Source organism: Rhinolophus ferrumequinum, chromosome 4 (genome assembly GCF_004115265.2).
Source record: "Rhinolophus ferrumequinum isolate MPI-CBG mRhiFer1 chromosome 4, mRhiFer1_v1.p, whole genome shotgun sequence".
Lineage (NCBI taxonomy): Eukaryota > Metazoa > Chordata > Mammalia > Chiroptera > Rhinolophidae > Rhinolophus > Rhinolophus ferrumequinum.
The window spans coordinates 41,353,607-41,367,414 of NC_046287.1; the positions used below are offsets into that span (position 1 = coordinate 41,353,607).

General features: G+C 43.6%; 2 protein-coding genes across 2 annotated transcripts; one reads left to right on the plus strand and one right to left on the minus strand.

Moving 5' to 3' along the window:
* Positions 1 to 321: 321 nt before the first annotated feature.
* Positions 322 to 2,758, minus strand: SOX21 (SRY-box transcription factor 21). Its single transcript, XM_033103724.1, has one exon. It carries the CDS (start codon positions 2,731 to 2,733, stop codon positions 1,903 to 1,905), a length of 831 nt encoding a protein of 276 aa, XP_032959615.1. The 5' UTR covers positions 2,734 to 2,758; the 3' UTR covers positions 322 to 1,902.
* Positions 2,759 to 3,344: 586 nt separating this feature from the next.
* LOC117021022 (uncharacterized) lies at positions 3,345 to 6,894 on the plus strand. The gene is made up of 2 exons (XM_033103725.1): positions 3,345 to 4,095; positions 4,330 to 6,894. The coding sequence occupies exon 1, from the start codon at positions 3,371 to 3,373 to the stop codon at positions 4,064 to 4,066; it is 696 nt and encodes a 231-aa protein (XP_032959616.1). The 5' UTR covers positions 3,345 to 3,370; the 3' UTR covers positions 4,067 to 4,095; positions 4,330 to 6,894.
* Positions 6,895 to 13,808: the final 6,914 nt, after the last annotated feature.

Consider the following 13,808-nt stretch of genomic DNA (forward strand, 5'->3'; position numbering starts at 1 on the left):
TGAACGGTCTGGATGTTTTCAATGGGCTCTGTTCTACTGGTTCATGAATGCCTTTTTTTTCCCCCCAAGATAATACAACTACTTGGTTTTTTTTTTTATCTTCTTTCCTATTCACGATTAAAAAATGTGATAAATCAGGTTTTTGGCTCTGAATAACAATGGCTTGATTTAGATTTCCTAGTAAATCTATTCAAAAGTGAAACAAAGGCTGCCTTTGGAGGATACCTTACACTTCACCTGGACCAGGCACGTAAGGGCAATTCAGATAAAAATCTTGTTAGGAACTCAACAAGAAATAGAGGATTTTCTCTTTTCCCTGGTTCAGGCTTTATTTAACTCTTTGTTCAAAAAAAATGAACAGAGTGATAGTCGGATTCTAATTTACAGATATAGTTTAGACGTCTAATATTAAATTAGAAGATCACACAAGAAAACCATTTACACATGAAGGTTAAAACCAATACTTAAACTTTTAAAAACTTTATATTACATAAAGCCAAAAGGAAACTAAATACATGTTAGCCAACTTCATTCACAAACATTAGTCAAAATATATACATTTAAAAAAGAAACAAAAAAGCTATAATTGAGGAAGGTTCTTTCCTCTAAAATGTGTTTTATCGTAATTTGCAAATCAATTGCAGATGATCTAAAAAATAAGCTAATTAGGGAGGGAACTCCAAAACACATTTAAACGGTTCAAGTTGTGGAGAAATGCTAGCTGAAAACGAGAGACATCTGTCAAAACAATTCTGTGGTTTTTTTTTTCAGTTTTGCTAAATAATAAATATATAATTACCACTCAGACAAAAAAGTCTGATTTAATCTAAGATAAAATTGCGATTCTGAAACAGTCCCGCAATTTTTAAAAGTTAACTTTGACATGTGCTAAAATGCTTTAGAGTCTAAAACTGACTCAAATTTAGGACAACGTAAATAACACATTCTCAGACTCAATGTTTTCACGGACATATACACATTTACAATCTTAAGGTGAATGCAGCCATAAGGGGAAAATAGGAACAGGGCCTTAGCATTTTCTGTAAACTGTGTCAGAAATCCAAGCGAGTGGACTCAGGGTGACTTCTAGCAGTTTTGGGGGGTTTTTTTGTGTTTTTTTTTTTTTTAGGGAGAAAATCCAACTGACAACTTTTCATCTCACACATATTTCTTGTTTGCATTCCTTACTCTTGAGAAAGAGCTCTTGCTCTGATTTGCATATGGCATGATAAACAAAAGAAACCGTCATCATCTCACATACAAAAGGCCAGATTCGAGCAGGTCACTGGTCAAGAATGGATCCAGTCTAGGGGTTCTGCTTGAAAGAACAGAGATTTGCAAAGTTCAAATAGTACAAATAGGGAGCAAGTTTGCTCAGAGCCATCCTGCTCCGAGAAACTGACACAGATCAGCTTTTCCCCTGTGCCAGCCATTTCAGAGCTAACTTTTGACCAGAGTGCATGCAACACAGACCAGGGGGGAAAAAGGGGGGGGGGAATGAGAAACAAAAACAAAACCGACAATAAACTTCTAACAAACAAAACAGCAGAACCCAACATGTCAAAAAATTACTCCTCCACCTCAGTGGGCCAAAACGCAACAGGTTCTGAAGTGCAAAACAAACACCAACAGCTGCAGGATACAACTGCCCTCTTTAAAGCTGGCTGCTGAAGTGCAGGTCTGAAATGATCCTGTGAATTCACACGCACACTCTCCCGCGCACTCGCGCGCTTGGCCACTCGCGCCCCGACTGGCATCTCTGCCTCTGCCTGATACCTATACATCTTATGTATATACAAACCGGGGCCGCGTCGCGGGAGGGCGTACGCGGAGGCCGCAGACTTCGTACCTATACATATGTACACGTGTGCACACTGGTCCTCGCAAGGCGGCCCCGCGGGGTCATAGAGCGGCGGCGTAGGCCGCGGGGTAGGGGTCCAGCTGAGGCTTGCCCATGCCCGGCAGCAGGATATAGGCGAGTGGCGGCTGCAGCCCGGGGCTGGGCCACGCGCTGCAGTTGCACGGAATCATGTAGCCCGGGTTGCCCGGGCTGGGGTGCGAGTGCGTGTGCCCCCCGGCGGCCGCGGCGGCCGCTGCAGCCGCTGCAGCCGCACCGTGGAAGGCGCCCGCGCCCGCGGTCGGGTACCCCAGCGACGACGCGTATGGGAGGCCGGACGACGACGAGGAGATCTCTGCCATCTTGGAGCCCAGGTCGAGCAGAGAGTAGGGGCTGCCGGCTGCGGCAGCGGCTGCTGCGGCTGCGGCGGCGGCGGCCGACTGCGGGAAGAAAACGCGCGCGGCGGCGGCGGCGGCGGCGGCGGCCGCCTTCTCGGGGTTGGCGAGCAGCGACTCCGGCACCAGGCCGCCGCCCGCGCCCGCGTGCAGCCCGGCGCCCGCCTTGAGCGCCGGGTGCTCGGCGTCGGCCACGCCGCCCAGGCCGTAGGGCACCGGAAAGGCGAACTTGTCCTTCTTCAGCAGCGTCTTGGGCTTGCGCCGCGGCCGGTACTTGTAGTCGGGGTGTTCCTTCATGTGCATGGCGCGCAGGCGCTTCGCCTCGTCGATGAACGGCCGCTTCTCCGACTCAGTGAGCAGCTTCCACTCCGCACCCAGGCGCTTGCTGATCTCCGAGTTGTGCATCTTGGGGTTTTCCTGGGCCATCTTGCGCCGTTGAGCCCGCGACCATACCATGAAAGCGTTCATGGGCCGCTTGACGTGGTCCACCGGCTTGGACATGCTCTCGCCGTGCCGCGGCTGCAGTCCGCCGCCGCCCGGGCCGTCGCCCTCGGTCCGGAGGAAATCAATGTTGGCTGTCCGCGGGGACCCGTTCGGCCCGCCGGCTCTCGCTGTGCCCCACTTCGCGCTCCGGCGTCGCTCCCGCTCGGGAGGAGGGGGCCGGGGGACCAGCCCAGGTCCGCGCCGCGGCCCGGGCCGCCCTGATCTTTCTGGCCGAGCGCTTGGGAAAATCCTCTCCGGAACAAGGTAACTTCTAGGGGGTGCGCCCACCCCACGGTAGCAGTTTGCCCTTTGCTTTCTTTTTGTCTTTTCTCTCCGATGGCTTTTGCTTGCGAACTCCCTGCAGGTAGTCGCTACCCGGCAGAGCGCTCGTTCTCCTCGGTCTTTTAACTGCACAGCAGCGCGGAAAGTTGCGTCGCGGAGTCTCCACCAAGTTGATTCCAGGAGCCCGCCGCCGCGTGCTGCCAAGTGCCAAAGGGGGCTCTCGGCGGCAGGAGTGTTTGGGTTCTCCTCGGTGACTTTCTCATTTGACAGTAGCAGATGGGGGTGAGGGAGAGGGGGAGGTGGCCCCGGAGGAGGAAGAGGTGGGGGAAGTGGAGGAGGGTCCGGACGCACCACCGGAACGCAGAGCACAGCAATGGGTATCAATACAAATACAGCAGCACCAGCCGGTCTTCCTGACTCGGGGCTGGGTGCGCTGATGGAAACCTCCCCAATCGGCTGGGTTTTGGGGGTGGGGCCGGGAGCTTTCCGCGCCCCCAGCACCTGCCTCGAGGGTCTTCCTCTCCAGCTAACGATTCGGGAAGGATGTTGGATGAGGCTTGATCAAGCCTGGGGTCGCAGGGCCTCAGAGGAAATTCTCCAGGCTCTCCGAGGCGCCGCGTCTCGCCGTCCCCTGGGCCATGCCGGCTCCGCTCGCTCGGAGCCACTCCAGGCGCGCCCACTCCAGCTGCCCGAGCGCACCGAACGCCGAGGGCGGCGCTGCCTCCGCGTGGCGCGGACCGGCCGCGTCCCCTCCTTGCTCTTCTTGGCCGCCGCCCGGCACTTGCAACTAACTTCGCCCAAGTTTCCTGCACCACCGCCGCCGCGCCCCTGTCGGCGCTTTTGCTTCGCAGCGTGCGACCGCGTGTGCGCTGAGCCGAGGGCCCCTCTCTCCTGGGTTCTCCCGCCAGAACCCAGCAGGTGCGGAGGCGGAGGGGCTGGAGGAGGGGATTTAAGGAAACCGCGCAGTCACCTCAGTTCGCAGGTCCGCCCTGGGGCTGCTTCCGCTTCCCCGACTCCCGCAGCACAGTGGGCCCCTTCCCGGCCCAGACCGCCACTCTGCCGCTCCTGACTCGGCAGGAGCGCTGTGCACGGTCTCAGGTGAGTGTAGCTACCTGCGTGTGCACAAGCCTGCAGCCGGCGATGGGTGTGCATGTCCAGCCGCGGCTGAGAGTGTATATCTGGGGGCATGCGGAGGAGGTGGAGCCCAGGACTCCAGGAGGGAGGAGGGACCAGAGAAGCCTCCTCCCGCTCCCACACCCTTAGGACCTCGAATTAAACAAGATCCCCACCGCCCCCCTCCATACTCCTCCTCCCCTTTTCTCTTGAGAGCAGGTTTAGGCTAGTGGAGAGCCTGGAGCGCGTCGCGGAGTCTGCGCACTGCTTCGCGTTGGCAACCTCGGTGTCTTCCGGGCTACCCTGGCCGGCCGGAGCTGCTGTGGTGGAGGCTCCGGGATCCTCTGCCTGAAGGAAGGAAGCGCGCCAGGGAGAGAACCTCGCGAACTACGGTGGAAGAGGGGACGCACCCTAGAAAATGTTGGAGACTTTTCTTTGTAAGAAAGGGCTTATTTTCCTTGGAGGTCCAGATGTTACTTGCAACAGATGCTTCCCGCATTTTCTTGCACTGGTGATGCACCCAGTTAGAGGTAGTGGAGAGAAAAATACCTGAGGACGGACTGACTGAGCGTCCTCTTTGGCAACCCTTTCGAAAAGGAGCTAGCACAGGCTGACAGTAGGCATCCTTGGCTGAGTATTCCGCTCTTTAAAATTTCTGAGTGTTTTGTTTCTTTTCTGGTCGTCAGAGCCATCTATATGCTGATCTGTTTAAGGTATAGTTAACTTACAGTATCTCAAATAATGAGAGGATGGTGTTCAAAACGAATAAGAAGAGTGAGATGTTTCTCTGAAAGAAAAAAAGTGAACTATACCAATCATGCCATACTGGAATATTTCTGTGTTAAGCACAATTTTCTTTAGTAAGAACAGGGTTTTTTTTTTTATAATTGAAATGATGCAAACATCAAACAGCATGATTTTGTTTGCACATTTTTCTCACTTCTTGGTGTGCTGCAGCATAGTTACAGCATGATCAGTCTGGAGGTTTTATTCACAAGTTGGCCTGCCCTTCAGGGAGGACTTGCTTGCCTTCTTTCTTTGGGAGTTTAGATTTGACCTAGCCATGTGGTGTGTGTGCAAATAGGAAGTGCCACAAGCAGTTAACTCTTTAAATCTTCCCTGCTATGTGTGTTCATGTCTCTCTTTCTCTCTGCCTCTCTGTCTCTCTCTCGCTTTCTCTCTCTCTCTCTGTCTCTCACACACACAAGCACTGATTGTAGTTATGAACTTAAAAACTGTTTTAGGTCATCAGATTTATTTAAAAGTTAGGCTTGTTTTATTGCTCATTGCAATAAAAATTAGTGATTGTTGCTTTAATTTTAGTAGCTGTGATAACGTATAGAAATGCAAATTAGCAGTGAAATGTATAGGAGTCTATTTTTCTTAAGATATCATCTTTACAAATGTTTATTTTGTATCAGTTATGCCCTTGTATTGCTAAAACAATTGGACTGACTTCTTAGAACGATATTTCTTTCCTGGCTCTATAAAGGCACTGTCATTAACAGACTCTGGGTGGAGAAACATTAAAACACTAGCAAGTGTAATTACGTAGACTAGAATATTAAATATACTGTTTTGTGATGATAAATTACAAAATTATCATCCCTGAGCTTTTAACCTACTAACGTGTATAATAGGTCTGAGACAAAAATATTTATACACTGTCATACAAAGAACATATGTATGGGGGACCAGGATATGAAAAACTTACTAAAAATTGTCAATAAAGTTGAATCTAATCATAAAAATTATCTTGACATATAAAAAAGGATAAGGATTGAGAAAGATATTTTATATTGGTTGGTTAAATCATACTCTTTTCAAATTTAAGTTTAAAACTCTATTGCAGTAAATTAGTACCATGGAAAGAAATGTTTGTGTGTGGGATTGAAATGTATGCTTATATATGCAATATAGTATGACAAATAAAATACATAAGCTTCCTTGGATATAGCTTTATAAATTGTGCAATATCACCTGTTTAGTGATAGTAAATAAACGAAATTTAGAAGTTCTTAAGTCCAAGAATGTCAAACTGTGCAAAACAAAGATGCTTTCCATACCTAAAAAAAAAGTGGCTGTTTGTCTATTCACCAAACAAAATTTCACATATTTCAAAATAGCAGAGATTTGGTTTTTGATTTCAGTTTTTAGGGGATCAATATTCTAGGCCTACAAGAGGAGGTAAGGCCCTTACAATAAGCTGTGCGTATGAAAGGAAGGCAGTGGGTACTGCTGTTTTTAACTATCACATCTCTTGCCTGAATCTGGTTGAGTTTTTCACAAAGTAAGTTTTCTTGCCATTCTCTCTCTTCTGTGCCAAAATGTAAAGTCAGTTTTAATTTTCACAGATTTTATGTTTTACTTGATAGAATGTTATATTTTCGTTCTTGGGTATTTTTTACCTAAAAATGAAAAATATACAAGTTATAGACAACCGTGTGTGGTGTGTGTAAAGAATGAAGGAAAATAAATTGAAAAAGAATTGTAAGTTCATTCAGCTGTATGTTGTGAACTCTTGATTGCGAGTACCCAGTGAACAGTGTACCTTTATCAGTAGTCTGAGTGGACTCTGTATTTAACCTGTGGTCACAGTAATACCTGTACTCACAAATACATCTAATCAGAAACTGAGAGACAGGCACTGTCTCAGAAAAAGTTGGTGAGTCTGTGTAAATTCACCGCCAACCCTCCCCCCTTAAATCCACCCCAGTAAATGATCATTTTCAATTCTAGAACTTTCACTAGGAGGCAGCAATGAGGTTGTTGGGGAATAAAAACTTTGGCAACACCATATTGACTGGCTTTCTCTCTTTCTCTTTCTCTCTCTCTTTTCTATAAAAGAGGGGAGACTTTCTGGGTCCCAAAGGAAGAAGATAAGGGATCACAATGAATCAAATCATTTTCCTCCACCCTTTCTGTCTCCACTCACTGGATTTTTACCCAGATAGCTCACTGTCATATTTTTTTAGAACCATGGAAATGGTCAACTACATGGAAGTGACTGGACAGTAAAGGTGATGCCTTCAAAGTCGAGGCCAAGTCATCACACCTGGAACACAGAGCAGGCACGTATAGTCAGAGAAATTTGGGGTTCTGGCCATAGGCAAATGCAGTGGAAGAATTCATAAGCTTTCACACAAGCAGAGAAAGGTAATACAGCCTGTTTGTCCTGTTAAGGAGGAAATGAGTAAACTGTGACAAAAGCCAACCTTAGGCCGTGTCACAGTTCTCTAGTCCTATTTTTCCAGCTCCCTAATTCTATCAGTCCTACTCCCATCAGCCCCCCAAAGGGAAAAAAATTCCAAAGCCAGAGAGAGGAGGAGGAGTTGAATCAGAAAGCCATGGCCCTAAGAAACAGCTGCACCAGTGGCCCTTACTGGTTACTACTAGATTTTCACCTTTTTGACATTTCTATTCCTTTATTCTCACTGCTCCATCCATACTTGGAAAGTGGGACTATACAGATCAATAACAGAAACACCTTTCCTCATTCATTTTTAGGCTGACATTTTCTAAAGGAGCTTTACCTAGATGACAGAGCAAGAAAAACAAAAAAAACAGCTTCCTCTTGCCACCTTCTCCCCTCTAGAAAAAACATCTAAGGAAAAAAGATTACAAATAATCCAAGAGAGACAACTTCACAAAATATTGATTTCAGGTCCCAAGAACCCCATAAAAGTAATGCAGAGATTTACCTCTCGAGGGATCGGTACTTTTCTAAGTGGAAGGGAGCTAGCTAGCTGTGAACAAACCCAGAAAGGAATGAGGAAGTTTGGACAGTCATCACATCATATGGCCCGTGTAATGAAAAATCCTTCTAACCCATGATTTTCAAATGAGACTGGGTTCTGGTATGGTGGGCTTACTTACGAATTTCACCACTAGACATGCTCTGGTTGATTTTGAGAAGGAATAAACCTGAGCACGGGAGTACCCCTTAAATATTCCAGCAGGGTGGTGAATAAGCCATGATTCCAGCTTTACAACGTCCCTCTGTCTGGCTGTCCTCCCTTCCAGCTTCCAGAATGGCCTTCCCTGTGTGCTTCTCCCTCTCAGATTCAGTTTCCTATCTAAGAATGTGTCTGCTTTCAAGCTCATTAGCTGAGTTGGTTGATGATTATTTTAGAGCCATCATTTATTGCTTTCTTAAGATACCACATCTTTTACATACATTATCTTATTTAATTTTTCCTCCTCTAGGAAAACTCTGAGGTAAGAGTTACCTCAATTTGCAATTGGGGAACTGAGCCTTAGAGCTGATAAATAAGTAATTTGCTCAAAGTCACACAAAAGTAGAAGAAATGGGATTTGAATGAAGCTGATATTCTTCACCACCTCCATTCCGAGACCCTGTCAAAGGCTCAGCCCCTTTCTGGCTTACATTCTCAATTCCATCTACTTCCTCAAGCCTCTGTGACTTGTTCAGTGGCACACTCCCTCTTTGAGGGAGTGGCCCAATGGCAATCTCTCCAATAATGAGTTCCAAACCCACAACACCCCAATCACCAGAGAGAGTCTCTCAAAGTCCTGTCCGGACTGCTCTGCAGCCAGGCTCCCTCAGCTCCAGTGGTTGTCAGCACAGATTTGGTCTCAGCTGCAATCCACTCTCCTTCAATGCAGTGGGCCTTCCACGGCAAACACCGAACAACTGCCAGCCCTGAAGGAACCCTATCCCTACCCTTTCTCTGATAGCCAAGGGCTGCTAAAAGGAAATCTCCTAACAATGACTTCTAATCTCATTCTTTCTGTTCCCCCAATACTAGTTGTTCATCCCACCCTTTGGCTTTCCCTCTTCCTTTCCCTCCTTCACCCCTCTCTTTCTACATTTCTTTTCAAAACTCCAAGTGCACAAAATTGGTTTAATCACAATTCCTGATTCATGATGCACTCTTGTGATTGCTCCATCGGTGGACTATTTATTTATTTAATAATGTTGCAAATACCTATGAATCCACTACTCAAAAATAAAGTCTGCTGGTAAACCTATATCTCCCAAATGATCTCCCAGTCAACTATATACTTGCCTCCCCTAACCAGTGTAATCATTTCCATTCCCTTGATGTTTTTATTTAGTCATATAGCTATTATCATCTACATGTATTCTTTAAAAGTATGTTTTCATTCCGTTTTTAACTTATAAAACCTTTTATAAGTTAAAATTTTTGTACATAATCTTCACTGATGAAAATTTTCATTTAATTATATTGTTTGGACTCAATTTTACTGCATGTCATTGAGTTTATTCATCTTAGGTGCTATCAAATAGTCAATGGCGTAAATATAGCACTGTATATTCATTTATACTCTCCTGTTTCCAGTTTTTAACCATGTGTACTGGCTGCTATAGGCATTCTTGTTCATGTCTACTGTTATATATGTGCAAGAGATTTTATAGGCAAAAAGCTTTAACAATGCAGGAAATTCCTCTAGTGCTGTACCCTTTTTCCAAGTGGACCCCCTTGCATTTCTGTTTGCTTTTGATTTTTCTCCAGACATTCAGAGTTGTTTTCTATATTTTGTCCCAAGTTATTATTATTATCTATAGAAGGGTTGGTCTTAGAGGAGCTATTTCTCCATTTCCAGAATCCATGTGAGATTTATTTTTGTGTACAGTATGAGTTTTGATTACTTATCATATGGATACTCAATTTTCTAAAACCATTCATTGAAAAGAATGCTTTTTATACTGCTCACCAGTGCTATCTTTGCCATATGATGTGGGTTGGTTTCTGAGCTCTATATTATGCTTCATATTTTTCAGTTTTTGCACTAATATTACACTATCCTAATTCTAATGGAGTAAGTCCTCTCATCTTATTCAAAAGTGTCTTGGCTACTCTTGGACTTTGCACTTCCATATAAATTTTTAGAACAGATTGTCAAGTTCCAAATAGTCTTGAAAAACACAAATATCTTAATTTTTAATTTTTAATTGAGGTATAATTGACATATAACATTATATTAGTTCCAGGTATACAACATAATGATTTGATATTTGTATACATTGTGAAGTGATCACCACAATAACTTTAGTTAACATCCGTCACCACACATAGTTACAAAACTTTTTTTCTTGTGATGAGAACTTTTAAATTTTACTAACAGCCAAATATTTTAAAATAGGCTTTTAATTGAGATTGCTATGAATCTATAGGGAGAATTGACATCTTTACAATATTAACACTTCTAATCCACGAGCCTAACACCCTTCCATTAATTTTATTGTTTTATAATTTCTCTGAGTAATAATATCTTATGGTTTCCTGGTAGAATTCTTACTCATCTATTATTCCTAGGTATTTTAAACTATTTTTTGACACTATTATAAGTAGCATATTTTTTATTAAAGTTTATTGGGGTGACAATTGTTAGTAAAGTTACATAAATTTCAGGTGTACAATTCTGTATTGCATCATCTATAAATCCCATTGTGTGTTCACCACCCAGAGTCAGTTCTCCTTCCATCACCATATAATAAGCAGCATATTTTTAAGATACCTTTTTTAAAAAGATAATATCTTTTCACTAATTTTATTTTCTGCTTGTTGCTGGCATATAAAAATACAATTGATTTCTGTATATTGATTTTGTAAGTGGCAACCTTGTAAAAACATTTGTAATTTAAGTAATTTATTTGTAGGTTCTCTTGGATTTTCTACATACAAAATCATATCATCTGTGAATATTGAGAGTTTTTAATTTCTTCCTTTCTAATTCTTATACATTTTATTTCTTTCTCTTGCTCTACTGCACTGTCTATTCTCTTCAGTTCATTGTTGAACAGAAATTGTAATGGAGAGCATTCTGGTTTTTCCTTACCAATGGATGGCATAGTTGGGGGGAGGATCATGGGACTCTTTTCAGAGCTTGGGGCTTTTAATGGTCTAGTCCAGCTCTGGTCTCACTGCCACTCAATGACACACATTGACATATTTTCCTGGAATTCTGATAATGAAGTGGTCACTGTTTAAGTTTGGTTATGCTTTTCTTACTTTAGACAGTTAGTTGACCAACCAAGCCATCCAGTCTTTATCTCTACAGCAAGAACTCCACCTGGTTGGGTCCACAAACTTTGCACACTAGAAGGAAAACCCCACTGGTATAAATTCCTCCATCTGCCATTACTTGATCAGCCTAGCAGAGGTTTTGTCAAATATAGTTGCTCACCACTTGCCTGGTTATCACGTTAAACTATTTGCCCCAACCAGTTTTTATGCTACTGTGCTATTTGCATCTTGCATTGGGAATCACAGCCTGTGTGCTTGTACCTTCAGGGGCAAGGGAGTGGGGCCTGTTTTCCCTAGTTTCTTACCCCACCTATAAACACAGTGACTGCCTGGTCCAGCTTGATGTATGGAGGACAGACCACTCCACACAGTCCATGCCTAAATGAGGACATTTGTTTTACCCAGCAGCATAATGTTCCCATAAAGGGGCAAGGTAAAATAACCCACGAGCAAGCAAACGCCATCATTCCTTCTTATTTTTGTGACTTGAATGTAATAAGAGGGCACAGGCAGGAATTCAGAAGCATCAGAGTGGTGGCTGATCTGATAGCAATCTGCACTAATCATTCCAGCTGCCTGGAAAGTTGACTCATGACCTCATGGACTTATCACCCCCTCTGGTATTTGGAGGGCCGCATTGTATTTTAGGCTTTGTTTGTGCACTAAAGTGTTTCTATACACTAACTTCCTATTTGACGTGTCCTTTTGTTCATTATCAGCCTCCAATTTCACATTCCATTCAGTTGTCAGGAGTGGCCAGACTCTATAATCATAGGCATGCCTGCAGCGCTGCTTTTCAGTGCACTTTTAAAACAGTATTTGACATTTATGCATGTACATTGTCTACTAGCAAATACATCTATTGCTGTCAAACAAAGCACTGTATTTGATAAAATGTGTCTTTGTTTATTTTCTTGAGGCAAGGGGGGGGGCTTTCATTGTGTCACAGGGCTTGCTTTTTAATAAAATCCTGTCTTTACATTTAGGACACATGGGAGTGAGTTAAGAGGCTGGCAACAACCAGACCAGAAAATGTTATCGGATTGATTCATTAATAATAATTTTGAGTTGCTTCTTCTATAAACATACATCCAAGAGGTTGCGTTGACTACTCTTTGCTTTATGCTTCTCCATACCCTGGAACAACTGCTATTCTAGTGCCAGTACCTCTTGCTTGCAACAATTAACTCATGTGTTTCCCTACTTAACTGTAAACATCCTACGGGCAGAGACTGTATCATATTGATCTTTATTATCTCAGCACCTAACGAGGCTATTGGCATTGAACAGACAGTCAATAAATTGTTGAATGAATGAATCAGCCACATGCTCCAAGCCTGTGTATGCACAGGCAAGGAAAGGCTGAGGATTTAACTGCATGATTCAGGTACAGGATTATTAAGCTAACCTTAATTAATTAATTAATTAACCTTAATGTAGTCTAGAGTGGTGTTGGAAATGAGATGACTTAACGATTCTGATACCCCTAGTAAAAACTCCCACATTCTTAACCTTCTATTATCGGGATAGTTCACATATCGTCTAGTCCTCCTGCCCCTGAATATGATGGTCACTGTTTAAGTCCTTAATCTTACATTGCTATTTAGGACAGGTTTGTAACAAAGACAACAGCTTTTAAATTTCAACTGTAGAACTAGTTTCACCTCTGTTTTTAAAACTCCTTGACTATAAAATTAAACTTTACAGTTGAATTCAATCAACAAATCCTTTTATATTTTAATGAAATGAATAGAATACTACTTAAAGGACTGCTACACTTTTGCTGGATACATTCTAAAAATCACATTTTTTTTCCAGTGCTTTTACATGAATGATACACTTTCTACTCTAAGAGTTCTTTGAACTTGGGGCAGTGTCTTGGGCTCTCAGTTGTGCCAAGATTAGTCCCTTTTGAAAAGCTGCATTGGAGTCAAAAAACAGGTGCTTGAGAAGAGGGCAGGTGAAGGAGATTTTGTTCTGAACCTCTGCAATGGACTGACCTGAGTTGTGACCCCATCCCCAAATCATGTATTAAAGCCCTATGTCCCAGTGTGGTTGTATTTGGAGATGGGTCCTCTAAGGAAGTAATTCAAGTTACCTAAGGTCATAAGGGTGGGGCCCTGATCCTATAGGATTAGCATCCTTGTCAGAAGGAACCCTAGAGACCTTGCTCACTCTCTCCCTGTGCACTCAGAGGAAAGTCCATGTGACGAAAAATCCACAGTCTGCAAGCCAGGAAGAGACAACCCTGCTGAAATCTTGATCTTGGATTTCCCATGCAAGTCTCAGGTATTTTGTTATGGCAACATGATCTGACTCAGGTTCAATATATATATATGTATACTTCTGTAGTATTTGATATTTTACATCAAAAATAAAGAAAAGTCAAAATATAATACCCTCACCTACTGACAACTTTGCTCCACCTCATTCCAGAAATAAAAGTTTTCATTCTGAGGTAGATAATGTCCATCATTATTCTCAGAGTATGCTGGTTCTATTTATAAGTACCAAATAGTTTAGTGGCATAAACTGAGAGCTGGTATATTTTGGATCTCTTTTCTTAGATAAGCAGAGGTCCAGGATTCTGAGGTGGGACTGAGGAAATCTATCTGGGAGTCTGAGGCAGGGGTCTCTAAGGCAGGACAATACTTAGGCAACTCTACAATGAGTAGGGTGATGAAC

What these genes read in the sequence shown, in the direction of transcription:
- LOC117021022 (XM_033103725.1), top strand. Translation starts at nt 3,371, where the DNA reads ATGGGTATCAATACAAATACAGCAGCACCAGCCGGTCTTCCTGACTCG.
- SOX21 (XM_033103724.1), bottom strand. Translation starts at nt 2,733, where the DNA reads ATGTCCAAGCCGGTGGACCACGTCAAGCGGCCCATGAACGCTTTCATG.